At 39.8% G+C, this 27269-nt stretch overlaps 2 protein-coding genes across 2 annotated transcripts in view; both read right to left on the bottom strand.

Moving 5' to 3' along the window:
• Positions 1-7090: 7090 nt before the first annotated feature.
• On the bottom strand, positions 7091-11110 carry LOC117830519 (metastasis-associated protein MTA1-like). The gene is made up of 5 exons (XM_034708668.1): positions 11028-11110; positions 10748-10932; positions 10060-10091; positions 9855-9973; positions 7091-7160 (listed from the first exon to the last, which is right to left on the bottom strand). Exons 1-5 carry the CDS (start codon positions 11108-11110, stop codon positions 7145-7147), a joined length of 435 nt encoding a protein of 144 aa, XP_034564559.1. The 3' UTR covers positions 7091-7144.
• Positions 11111-13808: 2698 nt separating this feature from the next.
• Positions 13809-27269, bottom strand: part of mta3 (metastasis associated 1 family, member 3) — a 37108-nt gene continuing 23647 nt past the window's right edge. Inside the window, exons 6-14 of the mRNA XM_034707994.1 lie at positions 27120-27237; positions 21938-22040; positions 21318-21417; positions 21033-21221; positions 18751-18825; positions 16984-17042; positions 16773-16891; positions 14604-14761; positions 13809-14303 (exon numbers count right to left, since the gene is read on the bottom strand). Coding sequence (XP_034563885.1) covers positions 14055-14303; positions 14604-14761; positions 16773-16891; positions 16984-17042; positions 18751-18825; positions 21033-21221; positions 21318-21417; positions 21938-22040; positions 27120-27237 — 1170 coding nt within the window. The 3' untranslated portion in view covers positions 13809-14054. The remainder of the gene's footprint in view (positions 14304-14603; positions 14762-16772; positions 16892-16983; positions 17043-18750; positions 18826-21032; positions 21222-21317; positions 21418-21937; positions 22041-27119; positions 27238-27269) is intronic.

The following is a 27269-nucleotide window of genomic DNA, read 5'->3' as shown; positions in this document are numbered from 1 at the left end:
CTAAAGCTAGCCAAAAACAAAGGTAGCAAGGTAAAGAGTTAAAGGCAAATCTTTCCTTTTTAAGAAAGAAAGTTTGACTTCATTTTCTTCTCACTTGTGGGACAAAAAGATTGATACTAGTCTTATTTACACACAAATAAACAGGAAATAAAGGAAAAAGGCTCCCACTGTCAAAAAGCAGCAACACCTACTGACCAGCACCGGTAAAATTGTCTGTTTAGAGTTCCAAAGTAAAAGTTTGACATATTTTAATGATTTCATTTCACTGGCTTGTTGATATTTGGGCAAGAAGGTTGATACTTATCTCAAATCAGCACAGTAACGATAAATCTACAGGTGGAGACAGGTCAACAAGAGCTGGACTCCATCATCTAAAGGTTACAAAATAATGAATGCACAAATACACCTGTAGAGCACACTAAATAAGACATCCAACTTGTCAACAAGGTCCAATGTGTTCATCAGGGTTAGATATAAAGCTATGCAGTTTCTGGTATTTGCAGTAGGCCAAGTTCTCTGGCTGATCGCATTCATTCAAAGCTAATGACTCAATTTCATCTTGAGGTCTCAACTAGTTACAGCAGCTCAGCCTTTAGATTATGTTTGTCTGAATACATTATTGATAGCATGCTGAACACAGGCTTGATGCCTTTAGTGCTGCTATAGCCACTTCTCATTACTGCAACCACCTATGGGCTACCCTCAATTACTGTGCATAATTAAATGTGACGGCAAGAGCCTGCAGAAAAAAGATTGCAGTGTGGAAGGTAGGTTCAGCTGTGGGCTTTATAAGACAGACTATTTGTATAACTCATATATGAATCACTTTAGAGTTTAGTTGCGTTCTCTCCCCAGCGGCAGTACCACAGTGAACTCCAATATGACACTGAGCCCCCAACCCCACCAACACCCACATAAACAAACACACACACACACACACACGTTTGTTGAATGCATGTTTCCATACTGCTCAATTTACTATTATTACATAGTTATTTACAAGTGTAAGATATTTTTCTATTTTTGTGCAATATGCTATTTTTACTGACATGTTTGCACTTTGCAAAAGAATGTTTTGCTGCGCATTATACCTTTTTATTGTGTGCTTTACATTTGAACTATGTAATATACATTTTATGGTGCAATTCATATTTTTACTTTTAAAAAAAGTTTCTCCAGTGCAATTTGCATTTTATGGTGCAATTCCTATTTTTACTTTTGACAAACGTTGTTACATTGCAATTTGCATTTTAAGGTGCAATTCATATTTTTTCAGTGCAATATGTACATCTTAACTATTAGGTGTATGCTTTTACTATGCAGAATACATTTTGGGTGCAATTATAATTTTTTTGATTCAATATATATCTTGACTGTTCTAATACATTGTAAATAGAATTTTTTCAAATGTTCAAATCAACATTGTATTACTTAAGTGAATGTTTACTTTGATACTATGGATGCTTGAATCTCATTACCTTAAGATATATCTAAGTGCATGAGATTCTTAGAAACATTGTACATTGTATTATGACAATAAAGGCAGTCTATTTATATTTTTAGTCTACCAGAGAGCTGTTTTGTTTAAAGTATAATCAGCAGTAATTGTCACATCCTTAGATGTACAATTATGAAACTAATTAAAAGAGAGGTTTGATGCCCGCAAGCAAGCTGGAAAAAGTTCAGTTTAAGGGCACACAGATGAGTATTCTTTCTGCTCGCAAGATAATTAGAGATGAGCACTTTTGTTTCTTATTAAAAGAGAAATCTCAAAGCATTGTGCAGAATGTAACAAGGAGAATTACTTAAAATACATTTCTTTTGTGATTTTTTAAAAGACATCTGCATCTATTCAGGATTTTAGACTCATAACAGCAGCTCATTGATGATGACAACACTGCAGTGGGCTTTCTTCTGTGACCGGAAGTCTTTTTAACAGCCCACAGTAACCAAAGGCAATAAACCAATGACCAGGGGGCACACTTAAAAATGTTGGACACAGCACTAATAGAATTCATTCAGAGTCAAATGCAAAAGGCAAAACCACAATGCATGGCTGATTGTTCCAAGTTCCCTTTAGGCGGTCTAGGAGAACACTTTGAGATTTAATGCATAGTCGAGCACTCTTCATCCCTTTCTCAGAGGCCATGGAGTTTTTTCTTGTACTATGAACAGAAAAAACACTACAGTTTCCTCCAGATCCCTGCTGTTGATAAAATTAGCTATCATGAAGACTCTGTGTGCATTATGTGACCATGCAGTACAGTAACTGTTTCTGAAAGTGCATACAGTGGGGTTTCTAAACGTCTATTTCTCAGGCACAAAGAGTGCAGATATTATCACTCCACATGACTCATATATATTGTAACTTAGAGCAGAACAGAAATAAACAGATTCCGCTTTGGTTGCATATTATCTAACGCTCTGCTGTTTGTCTGTTCAGCTTGCCGTCGAGAGGCACAGAGCAAACATGTTAATCCACACATGTTGTGTTTTCCGATTCAGATGCTTTGTCCTGTTATATTATTTTGCTCTGCTGCTTCTCCACATTGAATGTCACATAGTCATGGCGGAATGATAAAGCTATAGTACTAATAGTAAATGAAATCCTTTATTACAGATAATAGAAATCCTGTTTCATATGGTTATAACCACAAGAATATATTGTTAGTACCAAAAGCATTCTACAGAGAAAAGTTGTTTGTGATTATTTATGAGGTTATTAGTGTCGATGCTGATGCATTAATCTACAAGCACCAACTCGCTGTTGTAACTCTCATTGTATAAATATTGATATGCTTTATCACTCCTATTCATTACAAGTTTGAACTATTTCACTTTAATATATTTTACGTCCTTTAAACTTTCACTTGACAGTTTAAGTTCCACATTGTTTTATTTCACACATTCTCATTTCAATTCTTCTATACATATTGTATGAGCTCTGCTGAAGGGAGACTCTAATGCAAAAATGTAATTACCAAAGACAACTTCCCTTTTCTTTGTGTGAATAAAAAAGTTAAGATTTTAAACTTGTAACTATTTTATATGTAGCTACACATTTTATATCATTGGTTCTCCCCCTTAATCAGATGGGTGTTCAGTAAGGATGATATATTTTACACAACTAAACACGGGATCACAGGAGAGTCGATTTATAATTTGATAATTAAATATTTGAGTTAGGGTTAAAACATGTTTACAGTATTTATACAGTTAACTATTTGCATAAGTTAACAAAGTTATTATTTGTGTAAATACATTGTAAAAATAATTTCTACAGCTTGATCATCCTGACCTCTGATTGGTTGCTTTTATTTCAACTGGACTGGACTACTGTAACGCACTTTATGTAGGCGTTAACCAGGCCTCCCTGGCACGCCTACAGCTAGTTCAAAATGCTGCTGCCCGGCTTTTAACTGGCACCCGTAAGCAAGAGCACATAACCCCCATCCTCACCTCCCTCCACTGGCTCCCTGTTCATTTTAGGATTCATTTTAAGATTTTATTGTTATTTTTAAATATTTCAATGGAGTAGCTCCACAGTACATCACCGACCACCTGCAAAGCTACACCCCCGCAAGGTCTTTGAGGTCTACAGGACAGCAGCTTCTTGTGGTCCCTAAGACCAGGCTGAAAACCAGGGGTGGCCGTGTCTTCTCGGCAGTGGCCCCCAAACTGTGGAACGAGCTGCTCCCCCCATGTTAGACTGTCCCCAACAGTACCAACTTTTGAATCCTGTCTTAAAACATATTTTTACTCTTTGGCTTTTAACCCAGCATGAGAATTGTGTGGTCTCTGTCTGTGTCTGTTCTTTTATTGGATTTTTATTTCCTCTTAGTGTTTTTATTCTATTTATTATTTTATTATTTATTTTTTAAGTGTTTTATTTGTTTTATCATGATTCTTTTATTTTATTCTATTTTATTTTCTGACAGCATTTTATGTTCTGTATGTTTTAACTTATTGTACCTCAATGTGCAGCACTTTGCTTAACTTGATTCTTTTTTTAAATGTGCTATATAAATAAAGTGGATTGGATTGGATTGATTGGTTGGTTCCATGACATGTGATAAGCGACATTAGCAGAGCTAGCACCACCAGCCTTCTGTCCTCCTTGAAGGTTAACATACACATGCCTGTGCTGGTCACACATTAGTCCGATTGAGTGGTTATATGCCAATTTAACCAGGCACAGCCTAAACCACGCTACGCTACGGCAAGATGCTATCTGTCATCTGTGCTTGTTTCCATCCGTGTAGTAGAGCATTATACAGGAGCTACAGCTTTGGTAAGAATGGCTGTGCTACAGCTTAGGCCTTCCTCTTTACCTTCTTGTACTTTTTTATGATAATATGGACCTATGGATCTGAAATAAAATAAAAAGTAAAGTAACTGACGAGTGACACTGAGGAGGGTGTTCATGTTAATTGTTTAGTTCAGTGATTCTCAAATGGGGGTACGTGGGAGTACTGCATCACAACAAATTTTAAAAAATCTGATTTAAAACAACTTTATCAACAGCATTTAATTTTTATTTCAATGCAACATCAAATAGGGCATTATTTCCAAATTGAGCATATTCATTCATAAAATGGACAGGTGGTTGAAATGCTTCTTTTTTGACAGAAATAAATCAGTGTGCTCCTTGGGCCATCAAAGGTACTAGCTCCCTCAATCTTTAATTATTTCTGAAAAATATTGCACTGCTAAAGTATAGAATTTGTGTCATCTTTCATTTCAATGTTATTATGACACTGTAAAACCACATGCATACATTTATTCATGCTATTTTCCCATACTATTTCCTGAAAATTTTTCTTGGCCATACATGGGGGTACTTGGCTGAAATTGTTTTTGAAAGGGGGAGTACACAAGCCAAAAAAGTTAGAGAACCCCTGGTTTAGTTGACTAAACCTGCCCATCCTTAGCTTTGAGATGAATCACGTAGGCAAGGAAAAAAATGTTGATACTCCCCTTTTTAGTTATTTTTGGACTTTCCCCTAATCTCTAGTTTTAAAAAACTCAAGAACCATTTTTCAGGCTTTTTCCTACGAAAAACAACAGTTTTACCTGTTTCCTTGCTGATGCAGTAACACTTTGTTTTGAGACCTGAACTCCTGTTATTGTTATTTCCAAAAACTGAAGATAGATATTCTTTAACAATTCACTATTAAAGCTGCTGTTGGTAGGAATGGTGTAAAAAACGTTACTTTTTTTTCTGCTGGGTTTGGAGAAAAGGTCATAATGCCAAACGGTACTCATCAGTAAGTGGAGTAATTTGAGACTATTGCGAAATCTCTGTGTTTTCCAATGCTTTTGTATGAAGCAATGTTATTATTCCCCTCGTTCCCGTTATCACGGACCAATCACAGCTAATCTCCAATCCTCTGTCCTGATTGGTTAAGGGGCGGCCCCTACTACTTCCTCCAATTGGTTATGAGTCCGGCACTATCATGACTGCACACGCCGATCTGTGTTGGGGTGTTCAGAGGAAATCTGGCTGGGAGGGATAGTGTTGACATTCAAAGTCCCTCTCTCTGAACAGATGTTTACTCTGTGACTATTCCAACAGCAGCTTTAACTCGTTTTCATCATCAAATAATTAACAATCAATACAAAACACTTTAAAGGTGCAGTGTGTAGAATTAAGATGCAGTTGGCAGAACAGACTTGGTAGAAATATAATATAATATTCATAAGTATGGTTAAATGAGTGTATAATCACCAGAACACAAAAATCATTTAGTTTTTGATATCTTAGAATGAGCCTTTTAGAGCGGGTCCACTTCCACGGAGGCATCCATCTTGCACAGCTGAGTTTCTATCATAGCACAGAATAAACAAAGTAGTAACATACATGGCTGAGTAGTTAGTGAGTGGCTGTGTGAGATGCACTGGTTAGAAGACGTAAAAAAAGAAGAGCGTTGTTGTGCGCAGAATAATTTATATTGATAAACGGAGGATCATACTTATCATGCATCAAGGGAGCTTCTTGTCCTCGAAGGCCACCGTCGCTTCACCAGCAGGAGGGGTGAGCAAGGGAGCATTTCAACTAAAGTCTGACCGCTAGATATTGCTAAATATTCCCATTTCTGCACACTGTACCTTTAAGTGTAAAAATGGAAGGGCATTGCCTTATGAAATCTAGCAAAGCGATACGAATATGATGTTCGTGTCTTTCATTTGCCATCTCCTACAAGTTGCAACATTGCTGTTCCACCCAACTAAGAAAAACACGGTTTTTACATTTGTTGTTTTGAGTGAAATATCTGACTGTAAGATGAATTGAAAACTTTCTACACACAAGAGTAACAGAGAAAGTCTCTAGAGAATAAATAAGTGAATTTCTTATCTCCCGACACTCAGTTAAGCAGGCCAAAGAGAAATTCATGACCCCCAGAGGATGAATAATAAATACTTCAATCCGCTGAGTTTCCATTAATTTCTATCAGGAGGCTTGTTAGCTCAGAGAGAGAGGTTGCAACAACTATCAACAGTTTCCATCAATTTGGTTACATACATTACTTTCCCCTTAGACATATTACATTATTTTCTAACATTTTCATCAGCGACATCATTTGGTTGTGTGACGTTCTGTTACTCACTGTACAACTCGTGCTAAAAAAAGCGTTAATTTCCGATCTCTTTCTGTTTCTGTCTCTCCTTCCTCCCTAAATAAACGGGATTGATCTCCCTCTCCTCCTCTCTGCTCTCTGACACTGTGTTCTTCGCCACACTGAGAGAGAGAGAGAGAGAGAGGGAAAGAGTGGACGGGGAAGGGGAGAAAATGAAACTTTGTATCATCTCTCATTAGCAGCAGTCTTTCAGCAGCAGCAGCAGCAGCAGCTCTAAAAACGTCTTTTATTCAGAACATCATTAACTCTGTCTCACAGGAAAGGCAGTATAATATAACAAAGAGTGCTGCAGTCAGAGTCATGCGATCACTCTCAGACACACAGCCATGTTGAACGTAGTTGTAAGTGAGTGATCCATGAGAGCGAGGCCATGGTTAATGTGGTAATGATATTTCCACTCGGGGCCCAGTGGTGCCTGGCTCCTCGCTGGTCCATCTACACCAGTTAGGAAGGCTAATTTTAGCCCCGATGATCAGAGGGCGGCTGTGACGGCCGGGTGCCATGGCTCATTTAGACAGAGTCCTAATGGAAGAACATCTTTCTCTCTCACATACAGACATGCAAACATTGACTCATTATATGCATATGAGCTTGGGAGAGTGTGTGTTAATATATTACAAATAATAATACACTGATTATATGTGTAAAACACTTTTAAAGGACTTTAATTCTGTCTATAAAAATGGTGCTTGGTGGTCAAGATTTGTGGAGAAAAACAGGCTAATAGTGGATCAGATGTTGCGTTTGGGGTTGCTTGTTGATTCATTGGTATTAAAGGCTTTTTTCCAATATGCATCCTTTATTGAAGTCTTATGCAATTAATTTATTTTAATGTCAAACAAAATCACCACCACACATTAAATGTTGGTGAGAGCACATTATTTAGTGCTGAGGTATCAAAATTCATGAAGAACCATTAAATGAAACCAATCTTTTTTTTTTGTTTTCATACATGCAGAATAAGAGAGGGGTTGTTAAAAGAGTAGGGCTCAATGCATGAATTACTAAACAAGGGAACTGTTGACTAATGGTAAAAAAGAAAAAAAGGACAGTACTCATATATATACTGCTTCTTATACAATATCTTGTAAACAACATACAAATGAAACACCAGCTAACAGCAGGCATTAGGTAATAATTTAGCTGCAAACTTGATATATGTGGGTCACTCCTGTAGCTAATACAGTCTGTGACTGCTATTTGTAGTTAATTCCAAAATTTGGTTTATTCTGCAAACTCAATTATAGAGGAATTAGTTGGCCTTCATTTAAGTAAGTCCATCATTTGTGTAGTTGGTAGGCTTACTTTTGGTATAGTCCAAAGCTTGGCATTTGGTTGGTCTACATTTGGCAAAGAACAAAACATTTTGGTAAATTTGGTAGATTCCAAAATTTGGTTTTAAGTAGTTCTGTATCAGTATGTATTTGGTACCTCAAGTGACGTCCACCATTAGCTATTTGGTTGGCCTGCATTTGGTTAAGTCCAACATCTGAAATTTGATAGGCCTTCATTCGATAAGTCCTACATTTGATGTTTGATAGGCCTACATTTGTTATAGTCCAACATTTGGTATTTGGAAGTCCGACATTTGGTACTAGGCGGGCCTACATTTGGTAAGTCCAACATTTGGCATTTGGGAGGGCCTACGTTTGGTAAGTCCAACATTTGGCATTTGGGAGGGCCTACGTTTGCTAAGTCTAACGTCTGGTATTTGATAGGCCTACATTTGGTAAAGTCCAACACTTGGTATTTGGAAATCCAATATTTGGTATTTGGAGGTCCAACATTTGGTATTAGGAGGGCCTACGTTTGGTAAGTCCAACATTTGGCATTTGGGAGGGCCTACGTTTGCTAAGTCTAACGTCTGGTATTTGATAGGCCTACATTTGGTAAAGTCCAACACTTGGTATTTGGAAATCCAATATTTGGTATTTGGAGGTCCAACATTTGGTATTAGGAGGGCCTACGTTTGGTAAGTCCAACATTTGGCATTTGGGAGGGCCTATGTTTGGTAAGTCCAACATTTGGCATTTGGGAGGGCCTATGTTTGGTAAGTCCAACATTTCGTATTTGGTAGGTCTACATTTGTTAAGTGCAACATTTGGTAGTTGGTAGGCCTACATTTGTGAAGTCTAATATCTTGTATTTGATAGGCCTATATTTGTTAAGTCCATCATTTAGCATTTGATAGGCCTACATTTGATAAAGTCCAAACTCTGGTTATAGCTAGCCTACATTAGGCAAAGTCTAACAGATGGAATTTTATTGGGCCTACATTTGGTATAGCTTATAATGCAGTATGGAGGGTTCACATTTTATAAAGTCCAGCAGTCCTTTGAAGTAAGAAACAAATGGCTCTTACCAATGACACTGAACACACGCAATGACCTTCTCTTGAATTTGATTGCCCACAGATTCACTTCATATAATTTTAGAATTGGTAAGAAACTAAAATATCTTTACAATTCCAGCACCTAATAAGACCAAGAGTCGACAGCCATCCTAGCAATTATGTCCGGGTACATTTTTGTGCAGAGCTTTTTAATCTCAATGGCCCTTTATGCATTGCCCGTCAAGACTGAACTTTTACACCTCGTCCGCAGTGTACTGCTAATATGAAGAGAGTTTAAGTTAACCCATGTAGGAGATCTTGTCAGATTAATTTACTTGTCTCTTTGAAAAGAGTAAAAACGTAGTACATTGGAGAGACCACATGATAAAATAAATATATCTCCGGAGCAATGTTTGCACAGGTCAGTGAGCAAATACTCTGATGGAAGGTTGTTCACATAATGCAGAACATTTATCTTTTATTGCTTCTATTTTCATCAGTTTCTTGTAGAAACATGTAATGCTTTTATAAGAAAATATCTCAATCCTAGTTGTCGCAATTGATGTTTCAGCATTTTGTATCTGTATGAGCTGTATTAGGTTTGATGAGTAAATTGTTTCCAATCTTTAAATCTAAACGCAAGATTTGACACTCCTAGGCAGTGCATAATGAGTCTCTGTAGGCTGTCACTGTTTAAAATTGTCTCTCTGTTAATCTAGGTACAGATGTCTCAGGTTAAATATGTTATTGTGTTCATCACTAGCAGCCTGAGGTCACCACTAGATCAAAGAAACTCTCTTCCTCTCCTATGCTGCACTGTCTTTTCCTTCATACACACACACGCACACACACAAAGGGGTCAGAAGAAGGTCACCTTTGCTTACCTGGTCTCCCTGGTGACAAGGAAGAAGCTGTCATCAGGGGCATCGATCCAGTTGGGACGTCGTTTGCGGATCATGACTCCACCTCGGGTGCTTCCGCTGCCGCTGTTGCGGCCATTATGCTGCAGAAGAGACAATTATCAATCAATAGATCATCGATTGGAAAACAATGATGTGAGTGTTATGAAAGATATAATGATGCACCCACCAGGAGGGGTCCACCTGTCGTACTTGGGTTCTCTGCAGAAACAAAAGATAGATGCAGTTTGTATGAGATAGTCTGCCAAATGTGACCATTATTAGTTTAGTATTATAATTAATGATAATTACAATAATAACCTTGTTTAAAGAGCACTTTTCACAAACAGGTTACAAAGTGCTTTACAATTAGTGATAGATTTTCTGGTTATAAGTGGTGGGACAAATGTATGAATTTTAATGATAAGTGTCTTTTCCAATGAAAAATTAAATGTCAGAATGAGATTGAATTTTCCAAATGATCCCTGTCTGCTAATTTATTTTTATGAGAATAAATTGTCAGTCCCTCCAACGAGCTAGTTTGGAAACAAAATAGCAGAAATGTTTATCAACTCAAGATGAATTTCCTTTTACTTCGATTTTTTTAAGCAAAATGACAAGAAAAACATTGGATATCAAAAATTGTTTAGTCCCCTGGGTTCATTCTCATCAGGTGTGACTTATTCAAAAGTAAGACGGTACATATTTTCCAATTTTGGAGGGTTTTAAAAGATGTAATTCAATTACTCTGTGCTTCTAGGCAGGATTAGGTTTAGCAATAACAGTCTCATTTAAGAAAGGTAATTTTATGTTTTGTGGATTTAGCTCTTCTTCAGATGTGTTTCAGTGTGTGTGTGTGTGTGTGTGTGTGTGTATACCTGAGCGCCTGTCTTGCTCAACCCTGCTGTGGTGATGGTAGCTGCGTTTTCCCAGCATGCCATGGGGACCGTGTGGGAGAGAGGAGAGGAGGCGTCGGGGCGGGGGCGTCTGCAGGCCAGGAGTGCGGTGGGAGCGAGGGGCATGGGCTGCCGGACGTGACTCTGGAAGAGACACCACACTGGAGCTGCATCAAGTGGCTCCTACAGACCATCTGAGTCTGATTGTGGGCAAATAAGACTTCTCATGTGCTGATTTGTATTTGATGATTTACCTAGAAACTGCAGAACACTGGTCAGAGTGCTCCTTTGGGCCGCTCTGGTTTTGGGTAGGCGGGTCCCCTGCCCCTCCGACACCCTTAACATGTCTAAACCAAACACACACACATACACATTTAACAAAGCATGTTGTATCTTTCTGTGTGTATATTACCCCTCTTTGTCTTAGTATGCAAAAGTTGCATTTCCACCAAAAGTACCCAGAACTTTTGTTACCAAAGTCCAACTTACAAGGGATTAAAAGATTCCTCAGGGCTATTGTTGTTTGTGTTTCCATCTAAAGTATCAGGGTTATGTAGTCCCAGAGGCTACTTTTAAAGGGATTTAAAAGTTCTTGCTTCCCATGGTCTGGGTTTTGATCACAAGTACCTAGAACTACCCAGGGTAAACCTTCAACGGATGTAAGGGTTCCTCCAGTCTGTTTCCACCAAAAATACCCAAGTTTTGTAGTCCTAGTTGCTAATTTGACTTTCATTAAAGGGTTCCCATTCTCCTTCCTATTGTTGTCTGTGTCTAACAACAGTACCCAGAATTTCACGTCCAAGGGGCCACTTTTGAAGGGATTCAAAGTTGCTTCTAAATATTGTATTTCCACCGAGTTCTTAAGACCTGTGTAAAAAAATTTGTAGAAGGTACCTTTGGAGGGTATTATGAATTATCTGGTACTTTTTCAGGCCCAAGTCCCACCGCCTTAAATGGGAGATGGCTTGTAGAGGACTTAAAAATACCTCCTAAGGCGTTTTTGGACCGCAGGAACTTTACCCCTGAACCACATGCGTTTCGACCGGAGGAACCAGGGTCTAAATTTAGTTCAGGGGTAGATAATCTCCCCCCTGAAAAGCCCCTGCTTTGGGGGTAGTACTTTTCAAAGGTCCTGGGACTTTCGGCTGAACGTAATACAGAAGGAGTTCCTGGGAATGCATACTAGTTTGATTTTTTTATTAAGATTTCAAAATATTATTTAATATAAATTTTTTCTTCATATGTCACCGGCCTGATTTGCACAATCTACCGGGGACTTCAGCCTGTGGTCGAAACGTAGACAACAATGGTGGGCAGAGGAACCTTTTAGCTCCAGGGAAAGTAGTTCTGGGGGCTAAAAGACCCCCAGAACTATTGGTTGAAATGCACCTCTAGAGTACTTTTGGACTAGTTCTTGGGGAAAGTTCCTGCAGCAGAAACATGGGTTAGACACGTTTTAACATCTTTGCATAATTATTTATGTAAACTTAGTCTCATTCAGGCCTTAGTCCCTCAAACACACCGACTTAGGAAGGTTACTTAAAAAGGACTATCCTCCATAGAGGCTAGTTCTAGGAGAAAGTTCCTGCAGTGAAAACGTGGCATAAAGATGTTTTTTTTAACAAATTCTAAATACATGTTTTACATCCTTGTCAACGCATCTGTATAAAAAAAGGTCAGTAGATTGATATCATTGTGCACAACATAAGCTCTTGTAGTACAATAGAAGGTCATATCATGGCTGTCTTATTTGCAGAAAGTTTCTCTTTCATGTTTTAAATGAATGTGACGCATATCACTCTTGAGTGTTAACTTGCTATCTCACGCTCGTGGTAAGGGCTTGTTTTTCCCACATGCACATTCAGAGAAAAGTACATGCTGACATGCACACGCAAACAAAAAAATACTTCAAAAACACACATTAAAAATGAAGGTATTATGACAGCAGGCACTGGAGTTTGAGTCCATGCTTGGGCACAGTGGGGGTGAGGGGTGGGGGGTGGGGGTGCCTTTATGGTCCCTCTTTGGAGTGTGGTGGAGCTGATGGACAGATAACACGGGACACATGAAGCACAAGGACTCAGAAGAGATGCTTTCAGGTGTGACTTTATTGGAGGTCTACTCACACATTCACACAGTGATGAAAGAAAAGAGCAAAAAGAAAAACAAATAAAAGAGGAGGTAGAAGATGAGATGAGAATATTGCAACAGTTGTTAGAAAAATGAAAGCAGAGTGGAGAGGGGGGAAAGAAATGATTCTGAATGGCAAATCCAGTCTGCAGGAGGATTTATGAGAGAGAACAGGCCACATGATGGATTCATATGAATATTGCATGAACACGGGAGAACAGCTGAATGGAGGGCATGGAGAAGGAGCAGCCAAGAAGACATGGTTCAGTTGGTGACTCTTTATGTGTAAAGCCTGATCTAACCAGAGGTGCAGCCAGCAAGCAAAGAAGTCAAGAGCAGCAAGTTTTTTTTTTCTTTCTTTGTACCAAACAAATTTAGTCCTTCCTACAGCTTCTCTTCTTTCAAGTTTCATCAGTCTAAAGCTTTGTATCAACCAAAAATACATATTGTCCAAGACGCTCACAAAAACGATGATCAACAACACATGGGAAGGAAAATGAGTGCAAACGGGGTAAAAAAAAATGATGAACAAACTTCAGCTGAGGTTCAGTATTTACAATAAACATTCATATGTGAGGCACATGACAGCACAGACTGAGCCCGCCTGTGCAAAATAGAGCTTCTCTTAGTAAAATACATTCTCTCTAGATCTATCTTCAGCAAATATACGGCTCAGACTGGAATATGATTTCTATTTGATTCTATTACAGTCTACTTGTTAATGACAGGAGCAGAACTAGTGATTATGTGTGCGTGCTCGTATGTGTGTGTGCAAAGTGTTCAATAGCCCTATTTAACCAATAAATCTTTGTGTGTAATTATTAACAATGGCTTTCACTTCACAGTGACAGAGAACCATAACAGGAAAGAGGGTAAAAAAATAAAAAAACACGAATGAAAAGATGATCAAAACTCATAGTTATGAGGACAGGCAGTCTTTATTGGAAACAGGGGGTGGGAGAATACAAAAACCAAAATAATAATAATAACAATAATAATAAAAACAGAAAGAGAGACAGACGGAGGAGGGGGGGGCGGGGCAGAGACGGGCAGAGATGGGGGGGTTGATGGTGGGGGCAGTCAGTGTGAGGAGGGATGGTGAGTGTGTGTGTGTACGTTGTGTGAGTGTTTGTGTGTGTGTGTGTCCGTGTGACAGCAGTTAGGAGGAATTTAAAGAGCTCTTACACTCTGCCTTTATGGCCCCACAGTTAATGGGCACAAAGGGCCGGCGTGCGGCACGGCGCAGCTTGACGATGTCACGGCACATGTGCCGGGCCAGCTTGGTGAGGCGGGTGGCCTGCAGCAGGAAGGCCTGCTTGGTCTTCATGGAGGACTTGGGGCTGCCGCTGTTTCTCATCGGCACCATGTGGTTGGACTGGCGGGGGCCGTGACTCCGCGAGCGAGGCTCCTGGGGGAGGAAAGAGGGAAGGGGGCAGAGAGGAGGACACTGAATACAGAAGTAATGCTGATACTTATGCTGCTTAAACCACTCTTGCTCTTACAAATGTCAGACTATGTGTTGAAGTGAGGAAACTTATTCAGTTGTATTTATGTGGCGTTTGACCTTGTGCTTTGCATTGAACCAGCAAAATCTAAGCACATTTATACTTCTCAAACACACATGGAATCTTACTCCAGCGTTCCGCCCCTTAACTTTAAGTTATTTTAAACATGACCCACCTGTGTGGTGGGCTGTGACTAAACTTACAGTGCTTGCTGGACTCGGGGAGGTCCTCTCCTCTGGGGCCTCCGCTCTGCTTGGCATCTTCAGGCCTCCGTACTTCTTCCAGTACATCCAGCAGGAGACGCACAGGCGGCACTGCATGTTTGGTGGCCCCCATGAGTACCACTGGGCTGACTGCATGGCTGTTAAAGCACGAAACGCATTAATGTATGAGAAGCACTGGAGGGGGAAAACTTGGTCTGAAGACACTTAGCGTATTGATTTCTCACACACACTGCTTCAAGCCTTTCTCCATTAATGATTTCATCAGCGTTCAATTAGGCGGAGTCAGAGAGCATGCTAACAGCTGACTGCTGGAATAAGTGCATTAAGTCTCTAAGACGTCTGGAGAGCCGGAGAGACTTTGCATGCACAGATGTTTTGGTGGAGCAGGATAAAGGACACTGAGAGAACAAAGCAGCGGCTGGGTCCACGTCGGATTTTACTTCAGCTTCCTTTCAAAATCCTGTTCCAAGCTTTGAGTCCCTCCCCAAAGCTGCAAATAAAAACAATCTAAACTTGAACCTAGACTGCCTGCTGTGAGGACAATCACCTCTTTGCATAGGGCATGCAATTAGCCGCTAAGCTAAACCAGCACCCCTCTTCTGTGTTATCAGAAATGAAATGTTTTGTTTTAGCTCAGTTGACAGAGCTGGAGCCTCATGTGCAGAAGCTTCACCCTAATGACACTGGTCGCAGGTTTGACTTCCTGTTTGTTGCATCTCCAATTGCATCTATCGGCGTTTTTGGACCAGAGGAACTTTACCCCAGAACTACGTGCGTTTCGACCGGTGGACCCAGGGTCTAAATTTAGTTCAGGGGTAGATAATCTCCCCCCTAAAAAGCCCCTGTTAGGGGGGTAGTACTTTTCAAAAAGCCCCGGGGATTTTTTGGGGTATAAGGCCTGAAATGCTGAGTGGTAGATTAACTGCAGCGTTTTTATTCCGCCCGTCGTCCACAATAACATCACACACGTGTGATTTACTTGATTTCTCTTTCTTTCATTTGTTCTATCTTTTTTGTATGTGTGTGTACTTCTCAAAAGAAGAAGCTGTGATTCACTTGATCAGGCAGCATGTAACAGTAGTCTTCTCTAAACCCCACCGTGAATGCGTCTCTCTGGGTGTTACAGTTTTAAAAGTGACCCTGTAAACTGGAGACCTCCAGCTGAATGTAACGGTGTTTGTGGAGTTAACACAGCTGTTGAAACACAGAGGGAGTTTTAAGATTCAATATCCTCATCAGATATTTAATGATCATCTAAAGACGTTTATGAGGGATGCATCCGGCTGAAAGTCGGCAGTTAACAGGGTAGTTGTTTAAACCAAAACACCAGCGATCTCTGCCATGGCTTTTTGAGTTAAAAGCAAATTTAAAGCCGCCTTGAAACGTCTTTACTACTTGCATTTATCTCCTCTCACGTGTTGATTCAGTGAATCCATCTGTGATGAAATATAGCACCATCTAAAACAGCACCAGCTGGGTCTCTTCCATGCTAACATGCTAACTGTTGTGTTGCTCATAATGATACCTGCCTGTCCTTCTGCTTCTATGGTGTCATCTGTGATAAATGGCATTTGTCTTTGTTTTACTGCCCTCTACTGGTCTGGTGGTGTAGTGCATCTACCTTTTTTTTACCTCCATTCCTCACTGGCCTGATTTGCACAATCTACCCGCAATCGAATCGCAGACAACAACAGGAGCACAGAACCTTTTAGTTCAGGGTTAAGTAGTTCTGGGGGCTAAAAGACCCGGATCTCTTGGTCGAAATGCACCTCATCCAACAACAGAACCGATAGAACAGAACTCATAGAGCGTCTTATCTGAAGCAGAGCATTCAGACTTTATTTGAGGGGGCTGATAAGTAGAATCAATACCAAAAGGAGGTATCGATCAGTGGATTAGTCATGGCTGGCAGGCTAAATAAGCACTGATGGGGAAAACTGATAAAAGCATCTCCTCAAATCCTCAAGAGTAAAAGAAAAACAACTTGATATTGAAGAGTCGCCGTCTGGCTCACTGGTTTCCCTTTTATTTCTAACTGACCCATGTTCACCGTCCTTGTGATTTAATTTCACACTTTGTTTGCTGATACACACACTCCTTCTCTCTCTCTCTCTCTCACACACACACACACACACGAACAAAACTCACTGTAGCAGCTCTCGCAGGCTCTGCCCCCGCCTGCAGCATGGAAGGCCCCGGGGCCCGCTCCGTTCACTGTGGCCATCTTGCCATTGGTCATAGAGATCTGGTTGGGGTTGGGTTTGTTACTGTCAGAAAGGAGAGAAAATGGAATTAAGAAACAGAGTGAGTGCAGCTTCTTTCTCTGGAGCGGACACCGATGTGAGAGGGAGGGACTTACTATGTGGGGATGTAAACTTGCTTCAGTTTGCTCTCTGCCTCTGCTGCCTTCAGTCTCTTCTGCTCGGAGGGAAAACAATACAGATTCATTCATTAATAACTAAACAAGTCTGCAGATGTCTGTCTTTCATGAAAACAAAATCCTGTCAGACAGTTTGGCACCTTTCAAAATCATGTAATTCCTCAGCTCTCTTCCAGCCTGCCAATCAAAGATGATCATGAAATATGCCGGAGGATTTAAAAGGTGGTTTTTCCACCATGTTTTCTTTTTTTTTACAAGTGATGTGTTTTAGTCACCTTCCACTGATGATCAAAACAGCTGGATTACATAAGATGCATGTTTCTCTTTTATCAACATGAGGAGAGCACAGAGGGATTAAAACATAGTGCCTTTTCTAATAAACGGTGAAGCTGAGAGGAGTAGTGTGCAGGGTTTACTCTGAAGGGAGGGAGCTTTCTTAGACCTACAAAGTAACCCTGATGACAGAAACCCTGCTTAAATTACTATGATTGAAGGGATCTAATGAAAATGGTATTAAATAACTTTATGGAACTTATCCAACTTTTTTATAGCGTCATTTTGAATGTTCTTTTTTAATAATCCGTCTCTCACAGTCTTCTAACCTTTCGGGTTTTTACTTTTACTGCAGGGCTAAATCACTGGAGGGACAGTTGGCTGTGCACTGGCTGATTCAGTGTGAAAGAAAGTGTGCAGATGAAAAACTCCAGAAATATTCTAAGCTATATAGACCGCTGGAAACAAAACCAAGTGTTTAAATTTGCAATATCGCAAGGATAAGACACATCCTGTCTCAAAATTATGCAGAAAAACTAGTCCATGCATCTGTTACCTCCAGGTTGGATTACTGTAACTCCCATTTATCAGGCTGCCCTTATTACTCTCTAAAAACTCTTCAGCTGGTCCAAAAGCTGCAGCTGGAGTACTGACTAGAGCTAGGACAAGAGAGCACATCTCTCCTGTGTCAACTTCTCTACACTGGCTCTCATAAAAAAAAAAGCAATACAGCCTACAATGCTTTTAATGGTCAGGCACTGTCACATCCTAAAAAGCTCATAGTACCCTAAAGTCTTTAAAAGTAGTATGGGAGGTAGAGCCTTCAGCTATCAGGCACCTCTCCTTTGGAATCATCTACCAGTCAGGGTCCAGGAGGCAGACACCTTCTCTACTTTTAAGAGTAAGCTTCAAACTTCTCTTAGAGCTGGCTCAGGCTTGGACCAGCTCTTAGTTATGCTGCTATAGGCTTAGACTGCCAGGGGAACTGGAACACGGAGCTCCTGTCTTTCTTTCTCTCTCTCTCTGTTATCTATCGTCATGTCACTATCTTTAAATCTTCATGCCTCATTAAAGTTATTAATGCTAGATCACTCGTAGAGTCCCTGAGCTCCCTTGTCTCGTAGGTTCCTCTGGATGCTGAGTTCTAAAATAATGTTATTAAGTATATAAATGTAAACAGCGAACACAAATAAAAATCAAGAGTCGCTTGTTCACCGATTACTGTTACTATTAAATATTGATATGATGGAATTACAAAGACTGTTTATAACAAAGGAAAGACATTGAATAATAATGAAAGAAAAATACTACTACTACTACATGTTCACTGTTACGATTATTGTTAAAATAGATATTACATACGACAGCTGACCATCAGGTGAGCATGGCAAAGTTTGGGAACCCCTTTGTCCTCACAGAAACCTCCTTAAAAATTAGCATCATAATTCAATTTGACATCCTGAATCATCTCACCTGTTGCACATATCTGTCTGTGGTCTTCCACATGTAGTAGTACTCTATGATGCTTGTCAGGGACTTCCATGGCAGCTTCACAACAGGGGTGAATGAGAAGTGGGAGGAGAGAATAAGAGGTGTGGAGAGGGAGACCAAGACAGAGAGACAGAGAGAGAGAGGGGGGGGAGAGAGAGAGAGAGCGCAAATTAATGATATTAATATCTCGTGTTCTTGCCATCTGGGTGCGAAAAGCCTTCATGTTTATTCATGAGTGAGCGGCATCGTGACCACAGAGGCTGAAAGCTACCGGCTTTGCCTGATCTGATTCTGAGAAAACACACACACACGCACGAACACACACACAGTGATTCACACATTTAATAAGTATTCATGAGCACCTGGTGCCACCGTGTACACCCATATCCTGCTTTACTGTACAGATTAGGGAGAAGCAGGGGGGTAAAGTAAAGTAAAGTTCAACAGGACCAAATAGTTACCTAATGAAGGCTCGAAAGGCAGCTGTAAAAATCTTCACGTCCAGATCGTTACCATTCTGGCATCCTGTATAAAAGGTGCAAACTGTACAGTGGAGCTTTGGTGTTTCACTATAAAGCCAGCAAAGCGGGTAATAACTGAAGCAGATAGATATCTGTGTAAACGGTGGAGTCCCTGCTCCTGTTTATCACAAGTGGTGAGTTATTTTTCAGCAGAAAACGGTCAAGAGAATCAAGCTGGGGAATAATTCAAACATACTTGAAGGCCTTAATCTCTCCAATGACATAATATATAATGACGTAATTCAAGACAGTTTATGAACTTAACCTGATCACTGCGAAGGGTTAAGAATAAAATGACTAACCCTGAACACACTTTTGAAGACTACAAAGCGGAAGAATTTTACGCTCATACAGCAAATTTAATTATAGACTCTTTCTTCTGCCGGTTCAAAGCACGACTCTTACGCGGCTGTAACATCTCATCTTCAATGTATATGTCACAGAGGCCTGATGGTCATCCCAGCTTGGGTCACAACAGAGGTGCAACAGGAGCGAGACGGGATGATTACAGAACAGCTGAAGGACGGAACAGTGATTGTGTGTGTGCGTGTGTGTGTGTGAAACTCAAAGGGATGTAACGATACACTCAACCCTTGCACACGTGTGGGCGAGAGGGCTTCAGATCTGCATCCGGCATCACCCACACAATATGTTTTCAGGGCCTTGAGCTTCTCAGCCCGGCGTAGGGGTGGGAATCGAAAACCGGGTCCGACTTAGAACAGGTTCCAATTGATCAATTCCATCAGAATTGTACACCTCAAATGTTATCGATTCTTCTTAACGATTCATTCTCCAGCACGACGTCACGTTGCGGTACGTTGCATTACGTCACACACTCTGAGGCGCAGAACTCCTTCAACAACGAGGAAACATGGAGAGGAAGAAGCGGTCTAAAACATGGCTCTATTATCAAATACCTCCGCGATGACCCCCGGAGGAAAATCGTTTTTCCTCTCCAAATTCAAAGTATTTTCCTCCAGGCTCGAGGGGCCACGTCCGGACTGACGCGGCCGAGAATGAGGCACCGAGAGCGGGTAAAATACCTCCGTGATGACCCCCGGAGGAAAAGCGTTTTTCCTCCTCAAATTCAAAGTATTTTCATCCAGGCTCGAAGGGCCACGTCTGGACTCACGTGGCCGAGAATGAGGTTAACCTATTGTTCGATATGTTCAAGTTGAATATGTTCATGTTCAGTCTTGTGCAGACATAATTTTGGAAAAAATAAAATCGTTCCTTTTGGTGCGGAAGACTGTGTAGAACTACTTTTTTCCCCCTCAAAAAAATACTTAGGAATCGTTAGGAGAATTGATCAATCCAATAAGGAATTGGATTGATAAGCGGAATCGACAATGGCATTGACATTGATAAAATCGTATCAATTCCCACCCCTAGCCTGGCGCCATTTTTAAATTCTGCAATGAGGTGAGAATTGCAACATTTGGTGGCCTCATTGATTGGATTGTCCCTCATTTGTATTCATTTCTAACCGGAATGCAATGTATTGACACATTCCTGGAAACTCCTGCCGTTAGTCTACACGTGATGCCCCTCATGTAACAAAATGTGAAATCACACACTGAGACACGAGGATTACATCAGTGCTGGTTCAATATAAAGGCTCAAAGGTGTTTGTTTCGGTGCTGATGCAGACTTGATTTGTAAAAAGAGCTTAGAGGAACAACCTGGTTGTTGCAGATAAGGGGTCGAGTGACTACACAATCAAATCTCTGAGCACACACTTACAAAGTCTTGTCGGATGTCATTGAAGTCTTTCCCGTATTTCTCTAGTGCCTCTTCAAACATGGCGGCCTCCGAGGCACTCCACTCCTCCATCTCGTCCCTGCAGAGCACCGGCCCTCCCGCGGGGACGAGTATGCTCAGCGCACTGGACAGGTCGTAGTTGTGACGATGAAGCGTGTCCATCGCATGGAACTGCAAACAGAATGGACACAGAGCGGTGGTTTACAATCCGTCACTGGAGTCACGACCGGGTGTACGGCTGTGTAGACTTATGTGTGTCCAACCCACCAGTGTGATATCTCGTGAGGCTGCAGCTGCACTCATGTGTAAGCTCGGCTGTCTGACTGAACTGCTGCAATCCAACGCTCGAGCAAAGGTCCCCACCGCCCTGAAATGAGCACGCACAAACCAACAGAGTATATATTAAAGAATGTCGGTTTATTCCTGCAGTGTTATTCATCTTTGTCAGAGGGGCTCGTTGTTTATTACAGAAAAATAACCAGACGTCAACACACAGCTCTGAATATGCTTGCAGCAATAAGGCATAAAGAATAAAGGCAGGGCAAACTCTAATGAGCCTATAATAATTAACAACAAACTATTTTTCACTTTCACATTTGAGTTATTAATTTTTAATGCAACTAAATAAACAGATTAAATCATGTTTATCTCATCAAATATAAAAGCATTAAAATAATTCTCTGAAGACAACCTGCAAACGTACCAGTGTGCATTATTCTCTCTGTTTTTGGTGCAGGATTACAGAAAAAAGCTCTAGGCCTTAAGGGTCCCAAGTGCACAGAACAGGCTGAAGAAAAATGGTCAAATATTGGACCAAATTTCCATTCCTCTAATATTTTCACAGACTGAAGCAAAAGTGTGCATCAGTGAGATTATGAAGGCCTTACCGTGCCACCACTAGGAATTGGTCTATCTGTTTGTTGGTGAGGGGACACTCTGGATCCCATAGCTTCTCTTCTAGCTTGGACTGGTCCCTGTCATCTGCTTCACCTGCAGAGCACGCAAAGACAAAGTAAGTACGTCAGTGAGCTTCATTTATAGATCACTTCTTCACAGGTCAAAGCCACAAAGTACGTTACATCATGAGGACACAATATACTGAAAATAAATGAATTAATAAAAGGCATGCTCACTAAGACATAGCAGACTCCTTGAAGACTAAAGCATGACTAGAGGACAGTTTAATCAGATATGTTTGAAGCTGTTCTATGAGAGCTCCTTCACCCCTACGCTCCTGCTCGTGCCTCAGGTCAGCTGATCCGCTGCTCCTGGAGGTACCGAGGTCAAAATGGAAGCTCAGAGGGGATAGAGCTTTTTCTGTTGCTGCTCCTAAATTATGGAATCAGCTTCCCCCCCACATTAGACAAGCCTCCTCACTGTCCATTTTTAAAACTAGTCTTAAAACCCATTTTTATGCCTTGGCTTTCAACCCTGCATGAGACTCTGCTCCTGTTTTAGTGTTTTATGGCTTGTTTTTATTTACTGTTTCTATTGTTATATTGTTTTATTATCCAGTGTTTTAATTGTTTTATGCCTGCGTTGTTTTTCTATTTATGTACAGCACTCTGTTTCGGCTGTGGTCGTTTTTAAAGTGCTTTATGAATAAAGTTGAGTTGAGAGTCAGAAGAAGGTAAAGCTGTAGACAGACAGTAGGGCTGCACAGTTATAGACAAAATAATAATCACAATTATTTCGATCAATATTGATATCACAATTATCCATCACAATGATCTATTATTTCTACAGATTGTTATCTATTTAAAGTTTTATAGTTTATTTCTTATTTTACAAACATAAATATTGTGTCTTGCTCATTGCTTAGGGCTAAACAGAGATGAAAAATCTGCATTTCCAGCCTACACCAGCCAAAATGTTCAGTATCACATAGTAACGAAGTTATACCCAGAGCAATAAGTGCACTAAATGCCAAGTAATGCAATATACAATGGGACTGTGCAATCTTCCTGTTCACTGAATGCCTGCTTGTTGAATGCTGGATGTGTCTCATGTTTTTATTTATTTTTATTTATTTATGTTTGTTTACTGTTTGTATGGTTTTTATGATTTTTTATTTTCTTTTACTCTGAAAGGGGTTGCACCTCAATTTCGTTGTACGGTGTTCAATGACAATAAAGATATATTCTATTCTATTATATTCTTTTAAAATAACTTAGACTTAATTTTGATGATAACACAGATGAACAGTACTTCCACAGTGTGGTATTAAAAAGTAAATTACCTGTGTCTAAAATCTCAAAGAAGGAGGATTGCTAAAATATATGAATATAGTATTTCCATTAATTCCCCGTCTCTAGATGTCATTAAACAACGCTGGGAAGGGGAGCTTGGTTTCGGCATTGGGGATGATGTTTGGGACACAGCCCTTAAAAATGTACACTCTTCATCTATATGTGCGCGTCACAATCTGATCCAGTTCAAAGTCCTGCATCGTCTTCATTACTGCAACTCTGCTCTGGCTAAACTGTACCCTAACATAGACCCTCACTGCTATCGATGCAAAATAGTGCCTGCAACCCTTTACCACATGTTTTGGGGATGCTCAGAACTAGATCAATTTTGGTCCTCCTTCTTTAATTTGTTCTCTAAAATATTAAAGAAAAATATTCCCCTCTGCCCCCTCACTGCTATCTTTGGTGTACCCCCAGCAAACATAACCACAACTACCAAACAGAGAAAAGCTCTTGCGTTCTCTTCCCTATTAGCACAGCGGTTGATATTGCTGAACTGGAAGAAAGCTGCTCCACCCACCCACCCACACTCATCTCATCCGTAATATTATGTCTAGTCTTCAGTTGGAAAAGATCCGATACAGTGTAAATGGCGCCCTCCAGAACTTCCATAGCACTTGGGATGGTTTTATGAACTTTGTCAAGGATCTTGATGGCCTGCAGTTGGACTGATTAACATCCAGCAGATTTGGTACACTGTTAAAATACTTTGACTGGCAACACTTCACCTATGTGTGCAACTGGAGGTTTCTGTTGTTGGTTTAGTGGTGCCTGGTACGTTCCACCAGCACCCTTGATGTTCCTTTCTAGTCTAATTTTGACTACATTATATTGGTGTATATATTCAACATCTTATCCTCGATTCTTATGAATGTATGTCCATGTAAAATCAATAAAAATATATTTTAAAAAAAGTAAATTACCTGAACTTGCATACATTTTATCACAGTGCAGTTATACATGCAACCTATCATACAGCCTTTTGGTTTTCATCTTTCAAATGTGGATATATTCATATTACCTATGAATCTAGCATGCAGTACGTACAACATACTACATATTGAATTTGAAGGTAGTTTGTAGTATGAATGTTCTGTTGGATCTGTTCTGCAGCACACTGGGTCAGGAGTAACTGGATTTCCAGTTTTCGGAAAGCAATAGCCAAGCTGATAGCGAAACTGCTTCTTTAGCATCCACTTATTATTTAAAAAGTTAAGAAGTGGGTTTATATGGAATTTAATAATTTACACAGCATCTAATAACTGAGCGCCTCCATCAAAAAAAGAAGAAAAAAGACAATGTGTAACCTTAGCGCTGTGCATTGTGGGAAACAGCACTTGAGGGAGACTGGTCAAATGCATACTGGGAAATTTTCCCAAATCAGTACGACATCCAGGTAGTTTTGGCATACTGCAGATTTTGCTCTTGTTCACATACTACATAGAGAATTTTGGCCAAATCAGTACGTACTGCTAGTATAGTAGGCAGTTTCTAAAACAGCCTGAAGCTTTGACTTCATGTTTATATTTGACAATGATACAAAGCTCTCGGCTACTCACTTCCAAGCACCTGTTAGCTCGTTAACACTCAAGCTCGTTAACACTCGTTAACGATGCAGCTTTGCTCTCATGCTCACTCTGCTCTCACTCCGCACTAACACACACCTGATCATCCTGCTCTCACTGTTTTGCTGCAGATGCTTTTCTGACCTCTGTTTTGTGAAATGCGATTTGTCATTTACACTAAACTTCAGCAACATGCAGATCACATATTGTCAAAATGGCATCGCATGTGAAAATGTTTGAGCCGCGGATTGTGTCATCTTGATAAGTTTATAAAATGTACTGCTAATGAATAATGTCACATACAGGTAAAAAAATGTTAAATGAGGCAGGGCAGGAGAAGCCGATGTGTGAGAGATGAGTGTGTTTTCGGTTGGAGAAGAGAACTAAAAAGATGCAAGTTGAGCAGATTTCTGTATGTCAAAAACAATTAATATCAGCATGAGAGTGAATGTAGAGAACATAATATACAATCTAAAGTAAATTAAATAGAATAATGCATATCTTGACAATATTTTAAATCAACCACATATTGTTATTGTGGTATAAACTCAGGTAATTGTGCAGCCCTAGCAGTCTTGAAGATTTGGTGCTAATGCCTCAAAAGCACAATCGCCTTGAGTATTCAAGCTTGTCTGTGGGACAGACAGCAGGTGTGGTGAGTTGGACCTAAGGGATCAAGCTAATGAATATGGTTGAATGCACACTGTCGAACAATCATCTTTTACACAGCATAGCAGCTTCAAACTGTCTTAAAAAATCCCAAAACTGAATATTTTTTCCTGATTTTGATGATGTCTTAATCTAGCCTGAATCTGCTGCATTCATTTCACTGATAGAACGAGTAGTTGAAACTCTGCTCACAGTATGCTGTAAGGAAGTAATAATGGTAATGGACAGAAGAGAATGTGGATGGTCTCTTCTTTATTGTGATGAGAGTCTTAAATATTTCAGAGTATAACTGATTTCAGTACTTTCAGCTCCTTGGCTCCCAAAAGAAGTAGTTCAGCAGATTGTTACATTTTTAACCAAAAGACAATTAAACTTCTAACGAGAAAATATGTGAAAATGTTAAAATGTTGCTTCCGACATGAAGAAACATGAAAAAGTGAAAAATGTTATAATTTTTCTTCCGAAGCGAAAAAAAACCACAAAAAAAGGGAAAATTTTGCCTCTGACACAAAAAACATGTAAAATGTTAAAATTTTGCTTCTGACACACAATAACATGCAAAAAGTGAACATTTTCTTCCCAAGAGGAAAAACGTGAAAAAAGTGAAAATTTTGCCTCCGACATGTAAAATGTGAAATTTTTAAAAATTTTGCTTGAGAATTTTGCTTCTGACATTAAAATGTGAAAAAAGTGAAAATTTTCTTCCCAAGAGAAAAAACATGAAAAAAGTGAATATTTTGCCTCTGACATGTAAAATGTGAAAAAAGTGAAAATTTTCTTCCCAAGAGAAAAAACATGAAAAAAGTGAACATTTTGCCTCCGATTGTAAAATGTGAAATTTTTTAAAATTTTGCTTCTGACACTAAGACATGAAAAAAGTGAAAATTTCGCTTCCAATAAAAAACATGAAAAAAAGTGAAAATTTTGCTTCCAAGGCAAAAAAAAAGTTACATTTTGTTTCAGAAACCAAAAACATTAAAAAGCGAAAAGTGTGCTTCTGACATGACGAAAGTGAAAATTTTAGTTTTTAGTGATGCGAAAATAGTGCAAAAATTGGTTTTAACATTTGTTGCTTGGTTTTAAAAAAGTCAAGTGGGAGAATATTTGTGATTTTAATTTTTTCTTAATAAGCAAGACAAAAAATCCCAGCTCAAGCTAAAAAAAAAAACTGCTTTTTCTGGAGTATTAACATGAGGCATTATATTAAATGAGTTTAATATTTCAACCTCAAGGGGGAGATTTAGAAAGACTTTAAAGCAACGTGTGAACAGGATATGTGAAATCTGGTCATATCCAATTTTATTATTTAAGCTAAGAGTTTATTTTTTAGACGCAATGATTATAAATCATGTGTGTTAACAATAAGAAACATATTAACTTTAATTTTACACCTACTTGGAAAAAATAAAATCTGTTATAATTGCCCTAATCAGAGCAAAGCTTGTACACTCTCACTCATTAACACAACAACAGCCTCCCTGCACTGTATACCCCATGAGGCCATTCAGACACAAACACATGCTGATAACGAGGTGAGAGATGCAGCTGTGATTCATTAATATAGAGCGAGTTCAGCTGACACCAACCTTCTTGTAGCATCTCAGGTACGTCTGCCTGAAAGCGAGGTCCCACTCTGATCTCTCCTTTGTCTGCCAGGAGAGTTTTCTGTGTTGGGTCGTACACCAGCGAGTAGAAGAATGTATCCTGAAGGAAACACGAAATTTGTTAAGCCTCCA

This window comes from Notolabrus celidotus, chromosome 18 (genome assembly GCF_009762535.1).
Source record: "Notolabrus celidotus isolate fNotCel1 chromosome 18, fNotCel1.pri, whole genome shotgun sequence".
Classification (NCBI taxonomy): Eukaryota; Metazoa; Chordata; class Actinopteri; order Labriformes; family Labridae; genus Notolabrus; species Notolabrus celidotus.
Note: the sequence above shows the minus strand (reverse complement) of the source record. Positions and strands in the feature narration are given on the sequence as shown.